Source organism: Electrophorus electricus, chromosome 8 (assembly GCF_041902795.1).
Source record: "Electrophorus electricus isolate QZ-2024a chromosome 8, ASM4190279v1, whole genome shotgun sequence".
NCBI lineage: Eukaryota > Metazoa > Chordata > Actinopteri > Gymnotiformes > Gymnotidae > Electrophorus > Electrophorus electricus.
Window position 1 is genome coordinate 1,432,501 of NC_137504.1, and position 18,766 is coordinate 1,451,266.

General features: G+C 47.3%; 1 protein-coding gene and 1 long non-coding RNA gene across 4 annotated transcripts in view; one reads left to right on the forward strand and one right to left on the reverse strand.

Moving 5' to 3' along the window:
* The window catches only part of prlra (prolactin receptor a), a 26,931-nt gene extending 14,287 nt beyond the window's left edge, over positions 1-12,644 (reverse strand). Inside the window, exons 1-3 of one of the 3 annotated variants that reach the window (XM_035527597.2) lie at positions 12,504-12,644; positions 1,963-2,041; positions 1,192-1,324 (exon numbers count right to left, since the gene is read on the reverse strand). In XM_035527597.2, coding sequence (XP_035383490.2) covers positions 1,192-1,324; positions 1,963-2,029 — 200 coding nt within the window. In that variant the 5' untranslated portion in view covers positions 2,030-2,041; positions 12,504-12,644. Of the gene's footprint in view, positions 1-1,191; positions 1,325-1,962; positions 2,042-4,665; positions 11,584-12,379 lie in introns of those variants that run through there. The other 2 variants (XM_035527598.2, XM_035527599.2) reach the window with 2 other exon arrangements.
* Positions 11,603-14,175, forward strand: LOC145659031 (uncharacterized). Its single transcript, XR_014125003.1, has 3 exons — positions 11,603-12,112; positions 12,398-12,720; positions 13,980-14,175. It is a non-coding gene; the product is annotated as an uncharacterized LOC145659031 (long non-coding RNA).
* Positions 14,176-18,766: the final 4,591 nt, after the last annotated feature.

The window sequence follows — 18,766 nt, forward strand, 5'->3', positions numbered from 1 at the left end:
GTAACAAAACACATCTTTACATGTAAAGACAATCGACGTATCACATTATTCATCCAAGTTTAGTGTTTTATATGATATTTGTGTTTTTTAACTTTGTGCATGCATGCATGTGTGTGTGTGTGTGTGAGCATGCATGTGTGTGTGTGGATGTGCACGCGCATGCGTGTGTGTGTGTGTGTGTGTGTGCGCGCGTGTGTGTGTGTGAGCATGCATGTGTGTGTGTGGATGTGCACACGCATGCATGTGTGTGTGTGTGTGCGCGCGTGTGTGTGCATGTATGTGTGTGCGTGTGTGTGTGCAGTGTGTGTGTGCGCGTGCGTGGGTGTGTGTGTGTGCATGTGTGTGTGTGCGTGGGTGTGTGTGTGTGCACGTGTGTGTGTGTGCACACGCGTGGGTGTGTGTGTGTGCATGTGGGTGTGTGTGTGTGCATGTGTGTGCGCACGCGTGGGTGTGTGTGTGTGCATGTGTGTGCGCGCACGCGTGGGTGTGTGTGTGTGCATGTGTGTGCGTGCACGCATGGGTGTGTGTGTGTGCGCGTGTGTGCGCGCGCGCGCGTGTGTGTGTGTGTGCGCGTGTGGGTGTGTGTGTGTGTGTGTGTGTGTGCATGTGTGTGCGCGCGCATGTGTGTGTGTGCATGTGTGTATGTGTGTGCATGTGTGTGCGCGCGCATGTGTGTGTGTGCATGCGCGCGCGTGGGTATGTGTGTGTGTGCTGCCACCATGTCCTGTGCTGGCATGCCCAGAATCAGGTCCACGTTGCTGTGCTGGGTTACGTGGCCATGCGGTTGACATTGCGATCTCCGATTTCTTTTGCATGTCCATGGGAGTGTGTGTGGATGTTTTTGTCCGTGTGTGTGTGTGTGTGTGTAGACACACAAATGATTCCTAAGTGTTTTGTCTGTGACAAAACCTGACAAAATCTGACAATATATAGTAATAAGAGAGTATAGGGTGGGGGGAGAGAGAGAGAGAGAGAGAGAGAGAGACAAAGAGAGGCAGAAGTAGAAGGAGAGAGTGGTGCTGCACAGGCTGGAGTCACACACACACACACACACACACACACACACACACACACCCCAAAGCCCCCCACACACACACCCCAACCCCCCCCACCCCCCCAAACCCCCCACACACACTCACTCACCCCCCCCCCCCCACACACACACACGCACATGGCGCAGGACCTCCTCACCCCTCTAGGTGGTAGTATAGCGCGTAGGTGGTGGGCAGGCCTCCATCATCACCTGGCTCCCACCAGCAGGTGAACGTCTCCTTCTCAGGTGAGCGGCAGCCCGTGAGCCGTGGTCTCCCCGGAGCGCTGACCCCTGGGCCCAATAGGTCAATAGGACACGTTAGCGTGCACGCACACACACACGTGCACGCACTCACTCACGCACGCACACACACGCACACGCACACACACACCCACACACACACACACACCCACATTCACATCTATACTGCAGCAGAGAGGACTGAGAGGTGAAGCTGATTTCACTGCAGCGCTCTGCTCGTGTTTCAGCGTGTGAATTCTCTCATGAGTATCACTGTGGATGTTCCCCACAGCACTGCACTTCTGACAGGTTGTGTCTTTGTGGTGAATGTGGTGAACCATTGTGTTAGGCCTTTGCAGTGCGTGTTCGTGTATCGTTGTGTTAGGCCTTTGCAGTGCGTGTTCGTGTATCGTTGTGTTAGGCCTTTGCAGTGCGTGTTCGTGTATCGTTGTGTTAGGCCTTTGCAGTGCGTGTTCGTGTATCGTTGTGTTAGGCCTTTGCAGTGCGTGTTCGTGTATCGTTGTGTTAGGCCTTTGCAGTGCGTGTTCGTGTATCGTTGTGTTAGGCCTTTGCAGTGCGTGTTCGTGTATCGTTGTGTTAGGCCTTTGCAGTGCGTGTTCGTGTATCGTTGTGTTAGGCCTTTGCAGTGCGTGTTCGTGTATCGTTGTGATAGGCCTGGCTCTGCTTACCTGCTGTGTGTGACACAAAGATGGCGGTCAGGGTGAGACCCGCCAGCATGACGGAGTCAGTCCACATAGTGGCAGAGTTCTGAAGAGAGAGATGAGAGGTGAGTGTGTGGAGAGAGGAGAGGTGAGTGTGTGGAGAGGTGAGTGTGTGGAGAGAGGAGGGGTGAGTGTGTGGAGAGAGGAGGGGTGAGTGTGTGGAGAGAGGAGGGGTGAGTGTGTGGAGAGAGGAGAGGTGAGTGTGTGGAGAGAGGAGGGGTGAGTGTGGAGAGAGGAGAGGTGAGTGTGTGGAGAGAGGAGAGGTGAGTGTGTGGACAGAGGAGGGGTGAGTGTGTGGAGAGATGAGAGGTGAGTATCTGAAGAGAGGAGAGGTGAGTGTGTGAAGAGAGGAGGGGTGAGTGTGTGGAGAGAGGAGGGGTGAGTGTGTGGAGAGAGGGGAGGTGAGTGTGTGAAGAGAGGGGAGGTGAGTGTGTGGAGAGAGGAGAGGTGAGTGTGTGAAGAGAGGAGAGGTGAGTGTGTGGAGAGATGAGAGGTGAGTGTGTGAAGAGAGGAGAGGTGAGTGTGTGAAGAGAGGAGAGGTGAGTGTGTGGACAGAGGAGAGGTGAGTGTGTGAAGAGAGGAGAGGTGAGTGTGTGGACAGAGGAGAGGTGAGTGTGTGAAGAGAGGAGGGGTGAGTGTGTGGAGAGGAGAGGTGAGTGTGTGGAGAGAGGAGAGGTGAGTGTGTGGACAGAGGAGGGGTGAGTGTGTGAAGAGAGGAGAGGTGAGTGTGTGAAGAGAGGAGAGGTGAGTGTGTGGAGAGAGGAGAGGTGAGTGTGTGAAGAGAGGAGAGGTGAGTGTGTGGAGAGAGGAGAGGTGAGTGTGTGGACAGAGGAGGGGTGAGTGTGTGGACAGAGGAGGGGTGAGTGTGTGGAGAGAGGAGAGGTGAGTGTGTGAAGAGAGGAGAGGTGAGTGTGTGAAGAGAGGGGAGGTGAGTGTGTGGAGAGAGGAGAGGTGAGTGTGTGAAGAGAGGAGAGGTGAGTGTGTGGAGAGATGAGAGGTGAGTGTGTGAAGAGAGGAGGGGTGAGTGTGTGGAGAGAGGAGGGGTGAGTGTGTGAAGAGAGGAGGGGTGAGTGTGTGAAGAGAGGTGTGAAGAGAGGAGGGGTGAGTGTGTGAAGAGAGGAGAGGTGAGTGTGTGAAGAGAGGAGAGGTGAGTGTGTGGAGAGAGGAGGGGTGAGTGTGTGGAGAGGAGAGGTGAGTGTGTGGAGAGAGGAGGGGTGAGTGTGTGAAGAGAGGAGAGGTGAGTGTGTGAAGAGAGGAGAGGTGAGTGTGTGGAGAGAGGAGAGGTGAGTGTGTGGAGAGAGGAGAGGTGAGTGTGTGGACAGAGGAGGGGTGAGTGTGTGGAGAGAGGAGGGGTGAGTGTGTGGAGAGAGGAGAGGTGAGTGTGTGAAGAGAGGAGAGGTGAGTGTGTGAAGAGAGGGGAGGTGAGTGTGTGGAGAGAGGAGAGGTGAGTGTGTGAAGAGAGGAGAGGTGAGTGTGTGGAGAGATGAGAGGTGAGTGTGTGGAGAGATGAGAGGTGAGTGTGTGAAGAGAGGAGAGGTGAGTGTGTGGAGAGAGGAGAGGTGAGTGTGTGGACAGAGGAGGGGTGAGTGTGTGGAGAGAGGAGAGGTGAGTGTGTGAAGAGAGGAGAGGTGAGTGTGTGAAGAGAGGAGAGGTGAGTGTGTGGAGAGAGGAGAGGTGAGTGTGTGAAGAGAGGAGAGGTGAGTGTGTGGACAGAGGAGAGGTGAGTGTGGAGAGATGAGAGGTGAGTGTGTGAAGAGAGGAGAGGTGAGTGTGTGGAGAGAGGAGAGGTGAGTGTGTGAAGAGAGGAGAGGTGAGTGTGTGGAGAGATGAGAGGTGAGTGTGTGGACAGAGGAGAGGTGAGTGTGTGGAGAGAGGAGAGGTGAGTGATTCTCTGTTGGACTGCTGAGCTGCTCTGACGTTGTAAGTTCAGTCCTTTAGATGTTTTGTCTCATCATGTGCAATTAAGAGTCATTTTCCCATTATGTAAAAATACAGTACATGCATGCATGTGTAAACACACACACACACACACACACACACACACACACACACACACACACACAGAGGGTTCTGTTGGTGTACTGTGTATTGTGTATTAGTTAACCTGCCTTTCTCATTTTTACAGTACGACAAATGAAGGTGTTGAACACAGATCAGTCAGACGCTAACTGTTAGGATCGCTACTCCAAAAATGATGACAGTATCTAAGTTCTGTTTCCTCTGCGATGTGCGTTACCTAACGTGAAACTTTTGCACAGGGCTGGAAAAACTTCTGTTAGTTTCACTGTTTCACCTACAGTGGTTATGTATTAATATTAATCAATGGGACAAATTGTGATACTGAGTAGTGCCATCGATTCTGACTCTATATCGCATTGTACTGGTGTAGAAAGGAGCGTGACCCAGCAGAGGAAATGGTGATTCACAAGTTGCACACTTACAGTAAAGACAATAAATCTGACTCCACCTCTTTCAGGGTTACGCACTGTAGTCAGTAAATCATTCACCAGCACTGACGCCAGGACCAACCAGCCAAGCGCATTACAGGGACTTAAGTGAGTGGCTTGACCTTTGAACCACAGCAGCTTCGCTTTGAGCCCCGCAATTGGCTCACAGACTTGTATGGGCCTGAGACACTGAGAGGGTTCTAAAATCAGCACCTCCACTCACCCACACCAGACTGATCCACTCACAGGAACCAGCTTCAGGCTTGGAGGGGACGTTAGTGATTTTCAGGGGAAAAAAAATCTAAACAAGAAAACAACAAATGACATTTAACTCTACACAGCAAAGACCGAAAGGTTTTGAACAGACGCACACAGGACTCACACGTCCAGTTGGATCTTGCCACAGGTCTTCTGCTGTCTGTTAAACAAGTAAAGGTTCGTCTTCAACTGTGCCGGGGGAAGCCAGCTGAGTTCCTTTTAAAGGTGCGATCTAAAAGTAGGCCGGTATGAACGCGAGAGGTTTATTTTGCCGTCTTATCGGACTCTTTTCTGTTTGCGGTGAAGTGCGAACTAATTGTTACAGTCTGCAACAATGGCCCTCATCACCCATATCTGAGTCACTGTGGGCCTTTCAGAAGTTGCAGATTTTTAAAAATTACAAACATCATGATTTAGTCCTTTTTCTGAGCTACAGACAATGGAGGTTCAACTACGTGGTTTCCCAACAATGGAGGTTCAACTACGTGGTGTCTGATCTGCTCCTAGTAAACAGATCGTCATGTTGGTCGTTATTTAGTCAAGCAGTCTAGTCCAGCCCTCTGTTTTTGTTGAGGTATACATTAAACATGGAAACTCTAGTCATCCTATGCATTAGGAAGTGTTCTCTTTGGCCTAAAGAACTGTTTAGGGATTTTTTAATGACAATAACTATACAGAGCATGAGGTATACTAGGGTGTGTGTGTGTGTGTGTGTGTGTGTGTGTAAATAGCTAGGCTATACAGCATCAGGTTCGTTTCTCATCCTGAATGAACTCTGTAGGAAAGAGGAAAGATAGAGTGAGAAAGAAAGAATGATAGGGTTATATAGAAAGAGAGGAAGACACCACTGATAAAAAATATTAAAATAAGTCCCAGATGGCATATCTACATTATCAAACTGTGAGAGGGATTACGTCATCATAACTGAGAGGGATTACATCATAAGTGTGAGAGGGACCACACTGATCATCCCATACAAGCATAACACAAATGTCGGGTGCCACCCCACCCCCTCTGTCCGCTATTTTTCCTCCTCACCCACACTACAGCCATCACCTGCTCCTCCGTGCTGTGATTTCAAGCCCACCAATCCTATCCTGTAATTGGTATTGTTGTCCTGCTACATATAGTCACCTTACATCACTTCTAGAGGAGTGACGTAACCTGCTTACCAGAGTAAACCCTGCACTGATGTCACAGAATGTCCCATATTAGCTACTGCTCACCATTCACGTGTAACAATGTACACTTTCAGGACTAAACGGCCAACGAGTCCAGGACTACGTAGGAAGTTCAGGACGACTGACATGAAACAGTATTCTGTCCCGCTGCTTGCTTTGGTCTTCTGAAATGCAACCAATCACTGAAGATCATAATTATTGCTTTCAGTTGAGTCAGCCTGCAGTGTGTCAGACAAACACTGCAAATAATCAGCTTTCTATTGAATTCCAGGATCATAACTGCTGTGGAGTCCTGTAGGCATGAGGGGTCTCCCTGTGAAGGGCACAGGGGCTGAACCCTGAGGCAAGCCCATATCTGACAAAGACTGCAACCATTGAGCCCTCAGTTCCTGATGGATATCAGGATGTTGTGTTGAAAGTTACCAGACCACATTAAACTGGTCATATCAAATCTCCTGACACAAACATAAAACGGACCAAATATTTATTCTTTCCTACATAAATATTTGACATAAATATTTGTGGAGGAACATGCATGCAAATACCATGAATGCAAATAACATGCATGCAAATGAGTACAAATGCAAGACACTGATTGGTTCTGGGAATCACAAGAACCGGCTGCACATGATAGACATTAATCTCAACCATAGTGCCTACAGATGCTACGGTCTCTAGTGGTTGGTTTCTCACTGAGTGTTTATATAATGATGGAGAACTGGCCCAATACAAGCTTACGGAGATCCTTATTAATGGCTCCCAGTGCTTCCCCGCTGTTATTCTGCATGTTCGTCACTGTGGCCCAGTGTTCAGACTGGGTCTTGACCATTAGGGCAGTGGTGTCTCAGTGCTTAAGATACTCGATTTGTGCTCAGAAGGTTGCCAATACTAGTCCCACCATTGCCAGGGTACCACTGTTGGGCCCCTGAACAAGACCCTTAACCCTCAGTTACTCGGCCTGTACTCAGTCATAACTGTAAGTTGCTTTGGAAAAAAGTGACAGGTAAATGTTAATCACAGGTCCCACAACCTTCTCTGAAAGGCAAGGAGCACCAGACTCAAAACATCAGACTTTATTTTCTCAAAAGCTTCTTCCGTGTTTTGAAGAGAAATCTCTGTACTAAGTGGCGCATACAGAGAATGCCCTTCTTTAGGGAGCAGCTTAGATAAGATCATTCTGTAGGTGACTTTCCAGGAACAGGGATTTAACATAAATACATCTGGTGCTCCTACTGAGGAGGTGTTCAGGCTCGTCTGACTGGTTTCTTCATTCCCCCTCGGGGGGGCCGGACACAGAACAAGGTTTTTGGTGTCAATAACAACAAGCTTTGCACTTGACTCGTCCAAACCCTGGAGGTCTAGTCTTTTATTTCAAACTAGTCATTAAAAGTAGGATGTTACACGCAATAGACTGTGGCTGCTTTATATCTGTTTGCAGATCAGAGGAAAGGGGTTTGTGAGGAAACTGTCTGATTCTTTACGGATACAGAGCTGATCTAGGCCTCTAATTATCACACAGGATCAGTTTAATGCAATCCAGTTTTACTTAAACATACATTCTGCACTTCTAGGCACGTGTTGCCAAATGTAACTGTGTGAATGCTTGAGGGAGCTTATAACTAATTCACACCTCGCATGTCACCTGACCCCATCGGTGTGACATCATGCCATTCTAGAAATGGTCCAATAATTCAGTTAGTCTGCTGCAGCAGCAATCGCCCTCCTGCACTGCGACAATGGAGCTGTCTGTCTCTCTGCACACTGAGGCTTTGTGTGGCATTGCTTAATAATGCAGCAGGCGCAGGCCCTCGCCTGACCAGGGCTTTGGCACAGCTGACTGACGCCCAGCCGATCAACTTTCAGCACCATCACCTAGCGCTGCAACGCTACACCCTACCTCACACCTCAGATGCACAACCACAGCAAGTTGTGTTGGCTACACTCTTTAGGAAAGGTGAGCAGGTAGCAGCGAGTGCTGGTCCTGCGACCTGCCCCTGTGGGAGACCTGCCCCAGTGTGAGACCTGTCCCTGTTTGAGACCTGCTCGAGTGCTGGCCCCAAGACCTGCCCTTGTGTGAGACTCGCCCGTGTGAGACCTGCCCCAGTGTGAGACCTGCCCCTGTTTGAGACCTGCTCGAGTACTGTCCCCAAGACCTGCCCCTTTGCTGGTCCAGAGACCTGCCCCTGTAATGGCCGCAAGACCTGCCCCTGTGTGAGACCTGCCCCTGTGTGAGACCTGCCCCTGTGTGAGACCTGCCCCTGTGTTGGCCCAGAGACCTTTTAATTATTGGACAGATATAGTGGCTTGAAGGGATAACAGCAGAAGGAAGGCATGTTAGAACACTCAATTAATCTACTATCTTCGATCACTTTAACACCCACTTTCCCCACAATATACAGTAAGATGTATAAGGCCAAAAATAGGAGGAATGGCTGGTTATGCCGGCAGACACAAGTGTGTTAATGATGGGAAGGCTGCCCAATAGTTCAAAACACGAAATATGTTCAAGACATTTTCATGGGCAATTTAAGTTACATATCCAGACATCCATATTTCAAATATTGTGTATTAATTCAAAGAATACTGATTGATGGTTCAAAACATTATTTTCTGCTATAGTAACGACTCAGACATGGGTTTTTCTTTCTAAATTCTTTCTGTCGTCAGTTAATTCTCACCGTATCAGACATTAGCAACAAGTCACTACATTTCATCATTGTAAGAGAATACACTGTAAACAAGACTAATAGGTGTTCATAGTGACACAAATGTCACTGTAAAGCATTCAGCTGATGTCTCCTCATTTCCTTACACTAACCTCTCATCCATCTGTTCTAATCAGACAAGACTGGTGCACTTAAGACATTTCAAATTAGGAAAATGATATGATTAGACGGTGAGCTGGGAAACAAATCATAAATCCTTAATCCATAATTTCCCCATGACTTTAGCTGCTTAAGGTGTGTATTATCAGTCTACATCAGCCTAGTTTTACACCACCCGCCCTTACAGGGGCACCTGTTGGTCTGCAGTTTGATAACAGGTAACAAAGTGCAACACTGTAACCTCCTTATACTGCCCATAGTCCCTAGTGCAACACTGTGGTCATTATAGACCTCTCCATGTCCCTAGTGCAACACTGTGGTCATTATAGACCTCTCCATGTCCCTAGTGCAACACTGTGGTCATTATAGACCTCTCCATGTCCCTAGTGCAACACTGTGGTCATTATAGACCTCTTCATGTCCCTAGTGCAACACTGTGGTCATTATAGACTTCTCCATGTCCCCAGTGCAACACTGTTGCTGTTACAGACCTTTCCTTGTCTCTACTGCAACCATGTTGAAATTATAGACCTCTCCTTGTTCCTAGTGTAACCCTGTTTTGATTATAGACCTCCCCTTGTTCCTAGGGCATCCCTGTTGCCATTATAGACCTCTTCTTGTCTCGGGTGCAACCCTGTTTCTATTATAGACCTATCCATGTCCCTGGCACAACCCTGTTGCCTTTATAGATCTCTCCATCTCTCCCCAGTGCAACACTGTTCACATTATAGACTTCTCCATGTCCCTAGTGCAACACTGTTGCTGTTACAGACCTTTCCTTGTCTCTAGTGCAACCCTGTTTGCCATTATAGACCTCTCCTTGTTCCTAGTGCAACCCTGTTGCCATTATAGACCTCTCCATGTCCCTGGTGCAAGCCTGTTGCCATTATAGACCTCCCTTTGTTCCTAGTGCAACACTATTGACATTATAGACCTCTCCATTTCCCTAGTGCAATCTTTTTTTCCATTATAGACCTCACTGTCTTAAATTCACCAAGATGACACTTGCTTGGTTGTTGGCACGATGTTACTTGGCTAGTTACACAAATGACATCTTCTCATTAGAAGGGCAGGGTTACTGCTAATCATCTCTCTACAAGCGCTTGGATCTGATCTGCCTGAAGAATAAGACATATGGCCTTCAACATGTACACTTGTCAACTTCCCCAAAACAGATTTAAAATCATGTCTCTGGAGTTTCTTACCAAATGTTCATATAGCCCAGGGAAGACCATCACTTCATGATGATTGCTTTCCCTGAGGTCTTCTAAAGTTTGGTAAACTGTTTTTCTCAAGCTCATTTAAAGGTTTTATATACAAGAACAGACATGTTTTAAACTGACACTTTTATTTCACTTTATTCCTTATCATTTATCATGGTAATATTGTAGGTTTTAGAAAATAATTAAACACATACAGTACCAGTCAATTTATATGCGCCTGTAATTTATAAGTGTAGACTGGATTGAGGTGGTAGTGTAGACTGGACTGAGGTGGTAGTGTAGACTGAAGACATTACGTTATTGTCAAGCTCATCCTTAAAGAGCAGTAAAACATCAAATAATTCACAGTTTTGGCAAACTTCTAAAAACACAGTCAACGTGAACACATGGTTCCTGTTGTGCATGCATGTATGTAGCAGAGAGCGTCACCATGCCAACACAGTTATTTTATAGGAACTTTCCAAGAAGGTTCATTAACTGAGTTAACTTTCACCTTTGTGCATTTACAGGTTGTCTCCCAATCAGATCCAAGGTTGGAAACTGGCTGAAACCAGTTGAGACCAATGAAAACAGCCTGTTAAGATAGCAACAGTTTTTACTGTTTCATCCAACAAAGGACCAGTCTAAAATATTCCCCAGACATACTGTAAAACATATGTTATGATGGTCTTGATGCAACACATTTTTGGAAGTCCTTGTCTTGTTAAAGGAAATGTGTTTAACGTTGGCTGAGAGCACACAGGCACCTAACTCTCATCTCGCAGAGCTACAGTAGCTGTTCACACACTGGTGACTGACACAAATGTTTCCTGACCACGAAAAGTGCTTAAAGTCTTTGCTTAAAGACAGTGTGTTTATTAACAAATGATCTAACATATAAAATATATACTGCTATTCCATTGTAATGTAAACACAGCCTACCAAATCCGATTGGGAAAAATCCACAAACTGTGGCACCAGGGTCCTGACAGACGGGCAGAATGCCCTCCTTCTCTACCCTTCCTGCACTTGAACCCAGTCAGCACTTCTGGGCTCTGGGAACAGTACACTCAAGGAGGCGAGCCCACCATGCCAAACTGACCATCACAGTCAAAGGACATCACGCTAGTCTATATGACGCACCTTTTTCAAAAAATTGAGTCTCATCCAGAATATGCTGTCTATTTTCTGTATATTCTTCAATACTGTTCTGTATTTGGATTACATGAAGATATGCATTTAGGACAAGTATTTATGATAATACCATATGTTTCTTTGACTGTATCCCTTACATTAAAAATCCAAAAATACCTTTAAAATACAGTAACTAATTCAATTTTTAAAAAGACGAACAGACATTTCTCCACCTAAGATATAATACTTTGTCATACCTTTTGGAGAAAATGAACTTTATGACAAGTCAAATGATACCTATGGCAAGTCAAAATAATACCTAATGGCTATGTTCCACGATTAAATCCAATCAAAGAACACGTGTTGGCTGTTGGCGAAGCGAAATGGGATCAGACCGAAAAGGTCCTAGGTAGTTAAGAAACTTTACACACACACACATACACACACACACACACACACACACACACACACACACACACACACACACACTCTCTCTCTCTCACTCACACACACACACACACACACACACACACACACTCACACACACACTCAAACACACACACACACTCTCTCTCTCTCTCTCTCTCTCTCTCTCTCTCTCTCTCTCTCTCTGACTCACACACACACACACACACATACAGAGTGAACTTCATGTCAAATGGGCCATTCTGTTTTAGTCATAAATTAAGGACAGGGTTTAGATTTGTTTCCTATTTTAGTATTTTGCGAACAGAGGAAGCCAGTAATAAGACATAAATAAGTCCACGTAAATAGGACTCGAGAAGGCTCCAGTTGCTGGCGCACGCGGGATTTCGCCCGTCTAAAGCCCATTACATAATACCAAACTATATCAGCACTTTCCACGCGCTTTTATCACCAGACAGTAAGACCTCTCCCTGGTGGAGGTTTTTTTTGGACCATCCTATGTGTGTTATCCTAACCCCAAACCAGCCCCATCTCCACCCCACCGCACTTATTCCGAAACAAAAGCGAGTGCGCGCTCTTTAGACGTGCGAGCCTCCGTGCAGTGTAATGCGACTCATGAGTAATGAGGATTTGTAGACACCTCTGTAATCATACACCTGATTTTTTTATCGATTAGTTGTTATTCGTTTGTTAACTGAAGTAATTAATGTAAACGCTGACTCTACATTTCCTGCTGTTATATATTTACAGTATTATTCATGTCTCTATATTGGCTAAAGGACAAAACACAATATGGAAAAATGAAAAACTGTCATTTTCGGCAAGCGGGTCTCAGTTGCCCTAAATAACAATAAATAACAATCGGTGAGCAAATGTTTCATGATTTCTGTTTTTTAAATCACTCTACTAACGTTTTCCCATGTTTGCAGGATATTGTCCTTCCCGACCCTTAAGAGCAAGAAGTGGCCAGGCGCTGTTGTCATTCCTCGCGCGCGGTGCAGTAGCCCGGGCTGCACGCTGCTGCACGAGCCTTACCTCTCCGTCATGCAGCGCCGGACCGTTAATCTCCACGCAGGAAGCCAAGTGGACCGCGCGCCCAGGGAAGCTACATCGAGACCGTAAATACTTTAACTGCCGGTGGCGCTGTGCTGCTCAGAACTGGACCTGCAACGCTGGAGGGCGCGTTGCTCCTGCAAGCGCGCAGGGAAGTCAAACACTAAACACACTCTGGCTGGCATCTCCCGTCTAACCGGTCAGTGGGCGGGGCGGTGTCGCCTCGACGAGCCTTTGAGCCCGCCCCCTCCTGTAGTCCCCGCCCCCTTCCCCATGCAATTACATGCGTACTCACAGAAAGACTAGATGCATCGTGGGTAGTGGATCGCGATGTTTAATTCGTTGAAGTTGTTTCAACAGCTCCATGCAATGATAAGACATCAATTAATTGAATTGATTTAGTCAAGTATATACATCAGAAGCCAGTTTTTGCGCACGCTCCCGGCGCACACGCATACATACACGTGCGTGTGTCCAGCCTAGCGATTTCTCGTTTGAATCTATGTGCAAATTTCAACGCATGCCTTACTACATCATTGTTATGGCTATTTTTGTGGTGTTTGACCTCACTAGGCGATAAAGGTTTCAGAGTTAAATAACAATCATTAAAGAAATCAGAAGGAAAGAAAGACAGCTGTTTCCCATCATCACCATCCTGGAGCGAAACCATGTTCCACTTCTAAGAACAAAATGTGTCATTGTTATGTAGTCTACAACATTCAGAGAAAAAATACCGGGTCGACAAACACAGCAAGAAAAATATGACATAGCTATTGAGTTATCGTTCTGAAATCATTGATCAATGTGAATGTTAGTGCAGTATGTATTTGTGTATGTTGTTCATAATTCAGAGGTTTGCCTCTTGTCTGTACTTTGGAGGATGTCGCCATGATTCCCCCCCCCCCCCCCCATTTCTGGTTGGTTTTCTGTTATCACCCTGAACTCCTTTCCCACTAGTTCTTTGCATTACATTACCACTGTTACAGTGTAACTATATAATTGGTTACAATACTGAGTAATAATATGTAACAATCCGGCCTTTCATGTGACTCTCATGCATGTGTGTTATACTCTGACTCCCATACATGTATCTGTTCTACTCTGACTCCCATACATGTATCTGTTCTACTCTGACTCCCATACATGTATCTGTTCTACTCTGACTCTCATACATGTATCTGTTCTACTCTGACTCTCATGCATGTGTCTGTTATATTTACCTGATAAATTATAACTAGCCATATGCGTCATGCCTTCAGCGTCATTCTTGCTACAATGCCCCACCCATCTAATAACCACATTTCCCACCCTTGCTCCTCTCACTGCCCCCCTGCCCAACATAACTGCCCCTTCAATCTCTGCTTTATCAATCCCTTGTTTTGTGTGAAGTCTCTCACGTGTTACACTGTTTGTCTGAACCTTGTCTGTTTGGTCCAACTTCCTTTTTCTGTCTGTCAGTGAGTTCCTGCCTGAGCGCCACATCTTCAGCCCCCGTCCATGGTCAGATGCGGGGAAAGAGGACGTCTGAGAACATCCCCAATGAGGTCTCATTAGACCCTCCATGTCTCCAGCCTCTGTGTCCTGCTGTCCTGAGACAGATTGAGAAGCTCTCCAACGTAATGAAGGCAGCAACTATTTGGTAGTCAGCTGGTCTGGATTCCACAGGGGGTGATATATATGCTGCCCTGTCTTGGGAATAAAGTTAAAAAAAAAACAAAATTGTCGTATAAGTCATCAGTTAAGATTAAACAAACATGATACAGAAGTGTAGAATGACACCTTGGCTGGTTGGAGACATCTGATGGTTTTCAGTACATCCATGTTTTTGAGTAAATGGTCTCACATCTTGTAGTCTGTAGTGGAGACTAGTTCTAGTCCCAGCCTTAGACTAGTCCTAGACTAAATAAGACAGACACTCAGCCCAATTTCCCAGCCAATAACCAGTGGCAACATGCAAGTGCATCTTTGCCGCTGTTCATAACGAGCATGGAGAATACACCTCCCACGAGGCCAGTGTGACAGGCTAATCATTTATAACTGCTTCTGTAATGACCTAAACTGCCTGTGCTTACTATTTAAACACATTAGTTTGCTCTGTTCAAACAAGGCACAGCCTGGCGAGGTAACGCCTGCTTTGTGGAGCTCTCTGCTGTTTTGTTTACTGCCTCCATCACTGCTCAGGTGGTTATAAATCCAGGGATCTCTAGGAGACGGGAGCACTTCCTCTCTGAACTAAATTCATGCTGCTCTATGAAGGACAATCACAGTCTCTATGATTCAAATGTCACATGGTCCGATGTGCAAGAGGAATCTCCTCCCCCTCATGCCCCCCCACCCTATTTCTGAAGAAAGTGTTGATTTTTAAACATGATGTCATTCGTGCTCTTATAAATCACGTCATATCACCAGCATGTCGTGTTGCTAGCACCACGCAGATTATTGTGTTCTTTCTCAGAACCAGCTAGAAAAAACCCTGTGATCTGGATTTTACGATTGGTCTGGAATTACTCTTCCTCATTTTGGAGTGGGATTGGCCAGATATCGCTTTACGTTTATTGCTTGTGACAGAGCTCTAGACATAAACTTGCCACGTCCATTATCCACGATACACCCATCTTCTCTGTGACGCTACTAGTTAGTAAGAATATCTGTGGGACAAATATCGTAGGACATGAAGTGATTGCTGATTGAATTTCTTACCACTTTGGGTACACCTTATACACATGAGTCCCATCAGGCACAAAGGACCACAGACAGCCTAAGGTGCATCAAGACGTGTGATGAGGATCTGGCATGGCGCCAGTGGTCACACGAAGGGGCGGGGCCAAACGGCAGTCTGAGAAACCAGCACAGGGAGCACAAAGGTACAAAAGTGCAGCCAAAAAAAGCTCAACTGCACCAGTGAGCCAGGAAGCCATACACACACCCAGCATACATCACCTGGCAGAAACAAGCCTTCCCAACAAGGGCGCAGGCGAGAAGAATTCAACAGGGAAGCTTTAAGGATCGACAGGGAGCGCTGAAACAGGCGGGCCTGATGATAGCTTCAGTAGCGTGGCTTGTAGATGTGACAAAGCAATTGGCAAATATTTTTAAAAAGTAATTATCATTCATCCGGTAATCACACGGTTAATCATGTATTTATTGTTATTATTATTATTACATTTTTTTCCAGCCATCCGCCAATGATCACTCACATTCACTCACAATCTCCTGATTATTAGTTCTTCCCTTCATCTGTTTCACTTTTCCATTTTCTTATTTAATTCCCACAAGTGCTTCACATTCGAGCTTGCTAGTCGCCTGCCAAGCCTGATCAACAAACACCCTTTTTTCTGCATTCTTATACTCTGTGATTTTTAGAAAAAACTTCTTTCTTAAAATTCCCTTTTACCTGTTCCCTTTTTGATGGCTCGCATCTTGCTCTGTGCTCATTAAAATGTCACGTGCCCTTTTCCAAGTAATTTGTTGCTCATTTTGTCACAGTAGGCCAGTCCCATACTGGGAGGGACACGCCCATTCCAGACAGGGACCGTACCACTTACCTGTGTTTTAATGGGAGACACCTGATCCTTCATTATATGTCTCCCTATATATATTCCCACAGGTGCTAAGGGAAAACATGGCGCATTAATGGCCATAACCATGAGTGCCCATTGGTGCGACACCACTCATATCCAAGAGATTGAGTGTGACTTCTTTTTATGTTTGCTTTCATTGCCATGGAAAATAAAGAGCATATCAGCTCGACATCGCCTCTCACTTCCTCTGTGTCGGCAACGTCACAGAATGCGCAGCCACCAGGAAGCAAAGCGAACAGCCCAGACTGGGCTCACCTGTTGGCTATCCAGATGGCGATGCTGGAGCAGCAGAAGCAGGAAATCTGGGAGCTCTGCTCGATGGTACAGACTCTAGGTCAGTACATTAACCTCCTGGCCGTGAGCCCCCAACGAGGAGCCCCCCCCCACTTGATTGCCACTCTCAAGGCGTATGGTGGAGATCTGGTCTGGAAACGTGAGGGATTCACTGTGCAATGCAAACTCTTTTTTGGTTACCAGCCATGACTATCGGATCACGCCAAGGTTTCATTCGTGTCAAGGCTCACGGGTAAGGCACGCGTCTGGGTAGCAGCTTTAGCTACAAATGAGTCACCGTTAATGAACAATTACGCCGGCTTCGTTCGAAAACTGTGAGCAGTCTTCAACCATTCCCGACAGGGGAGGCTCTGCGGGCAAGCGCTGTTGTGCCCAAGGCAAGGACTCAGACCTGCCGCTGATTATGCCATGGAGTTCCGTACGCTGGCTGCGGGAACGCATTGGAATAAACCCGCAGATAGATGTGTTCCTGGGAGGCTTAAGGGCAGAGCTGCGTGCAAACAGGAGGTTGCCACGTTGAATGAGGTAGTGCACCTTGCCATAACCTACGACCTCCTCCTGCAGGAGTAACGCCGTTATCTCCACCGGGATCCACCACAATGGGAGGGAACCGTAACAGCCGGGCAGAGGAGCCTCAGAAGAGCCCCTGCAGCTGGACGCAGAAGGGGTACGACCCAGGACGGGAGAACACAAGAAAGGCAGCAATGTGGTGAGTTGCTCACCGACTCGCTCAATGTTCAAACTGCCAGTCGAAGTGTCACACAAGGGCTGTTTGATTTCCGCCTCTGCTCTAGTTGACTCGGGGGCTGCGGGGGAATGTTATGGACTGGGGTTTTGCGAAGAGGCTGGGGATGAAGGCCATCGCCCTCCCGTCCTCGCTAAGCCTTCAGACCCTGGATGGGGGCCCGGTAGGCCATGGCAACATCACCCATGTAACTCTGTCCTCCTCATCACAGAAGGGGGACACACAGAAAGCATTGCTTTTTTTCCCTCCTTACCTCCCTCTCTCACCTGCTCACATTAGGGCTGCCATGGCTGCATGCTCACAATCCGCAAGTGATGTGGACTGAGAACCGCATCCTGCAGTGGGAACCATCATGCAACCGAAGGTGCTTCCAAGGATGTGCTGCTCAAGGCTACCTCGATAGAGAGCCCCGGAGCAGAAAAGCAGGTCTCCATTCCCCAGGAGTATGAAGACTTGGTGCAGGTCTTTAGTCCCACGAAGGCCACTCAGCTTCCGCCCCATCGGGACTGGGACTGTGCCATTACTCTGCAACCCTGGTGCAGAATCTATGCCCTCTCACAAGAGGAAGAGCGGGCGATAGATCAAAACATCACAGAGGCACTGGAGCAAGGGTACATCCACCCCTCTACCTCCCCAGCATCAGCCAGGGTCTTCTTTGTTAAGAAGAAGGACAGGAGTCTGAGACCATGCGTGCACTACTGGGGGCTCAGAAAGCTACTGATTCCATACCTGTATCCCCTTCCCCTGGTCCCAGCAGCACTTGAACAGCTGAGGGGAGCCAGGTACTTCACCAAGTTGGACCTGCAGAATGCCTACAATCTAATCCAGGTTAGAGAAGGGGACGAGTGGAAGACAGCCTTCGGCACATACAAAGGCCATTACGAGTATCTGGTCTTACCGTACGGTCTGGCCACAGCTTTGTCGATATTCCAGGCCTACATTAATGAGGTTCTCAGGGAGTTCTTGAGAAGATCCATCGTCACTTATGTTGACGACATCTTGATCTATTCCTCCTCCTGGAACCAACATGTGTGCGATATGCGGGCTCTGGACCTTACTGCAGAACCAGTAATACTGCAAGGCTGAGAAGTGAGTTCCACCAGAAGAGTGAGCATATACGCATGCAACCAGGCAAGGTAGAGGCAGTAATGGCTTGGCCGAGGCTAATCACACATAAGGCGCTACAGCGTTTTCTAGGTTTCGCGAACTTCTATCGTAGATTCATCAAATCCTTTAGTTCGCTGGTGAAGCCTCTCACAGATCAACTCTGGGGACCGGCTAGTTGGATCAGATGGACTAATGAGGTGGAGAAAGCCTTTGAGGAGCTCAAGAATGCTTTCTTCACAGCGCCAGTGTTACAACAACCAGACCCAGACAGACCATTTGTGGTGGAGGTAGATGCTTCTGACATATGGGTAGGCACCATACTGTCACAACACACGGGAGAGAGAGGAGGTCTGAGACCCATTGCGTACTTCTCCCGGCATTGGGACCCGTGAACTACTAGCGATGAAACTCACTTTCGAGGAATGGAGGCATTGGCTCGAGGGAGCAAGGCACCCCTTCAGTGTTCACCGACCACAAAAACCTGGTGTGTCTCCTGACCACCAAAAGGCTGAATGCTC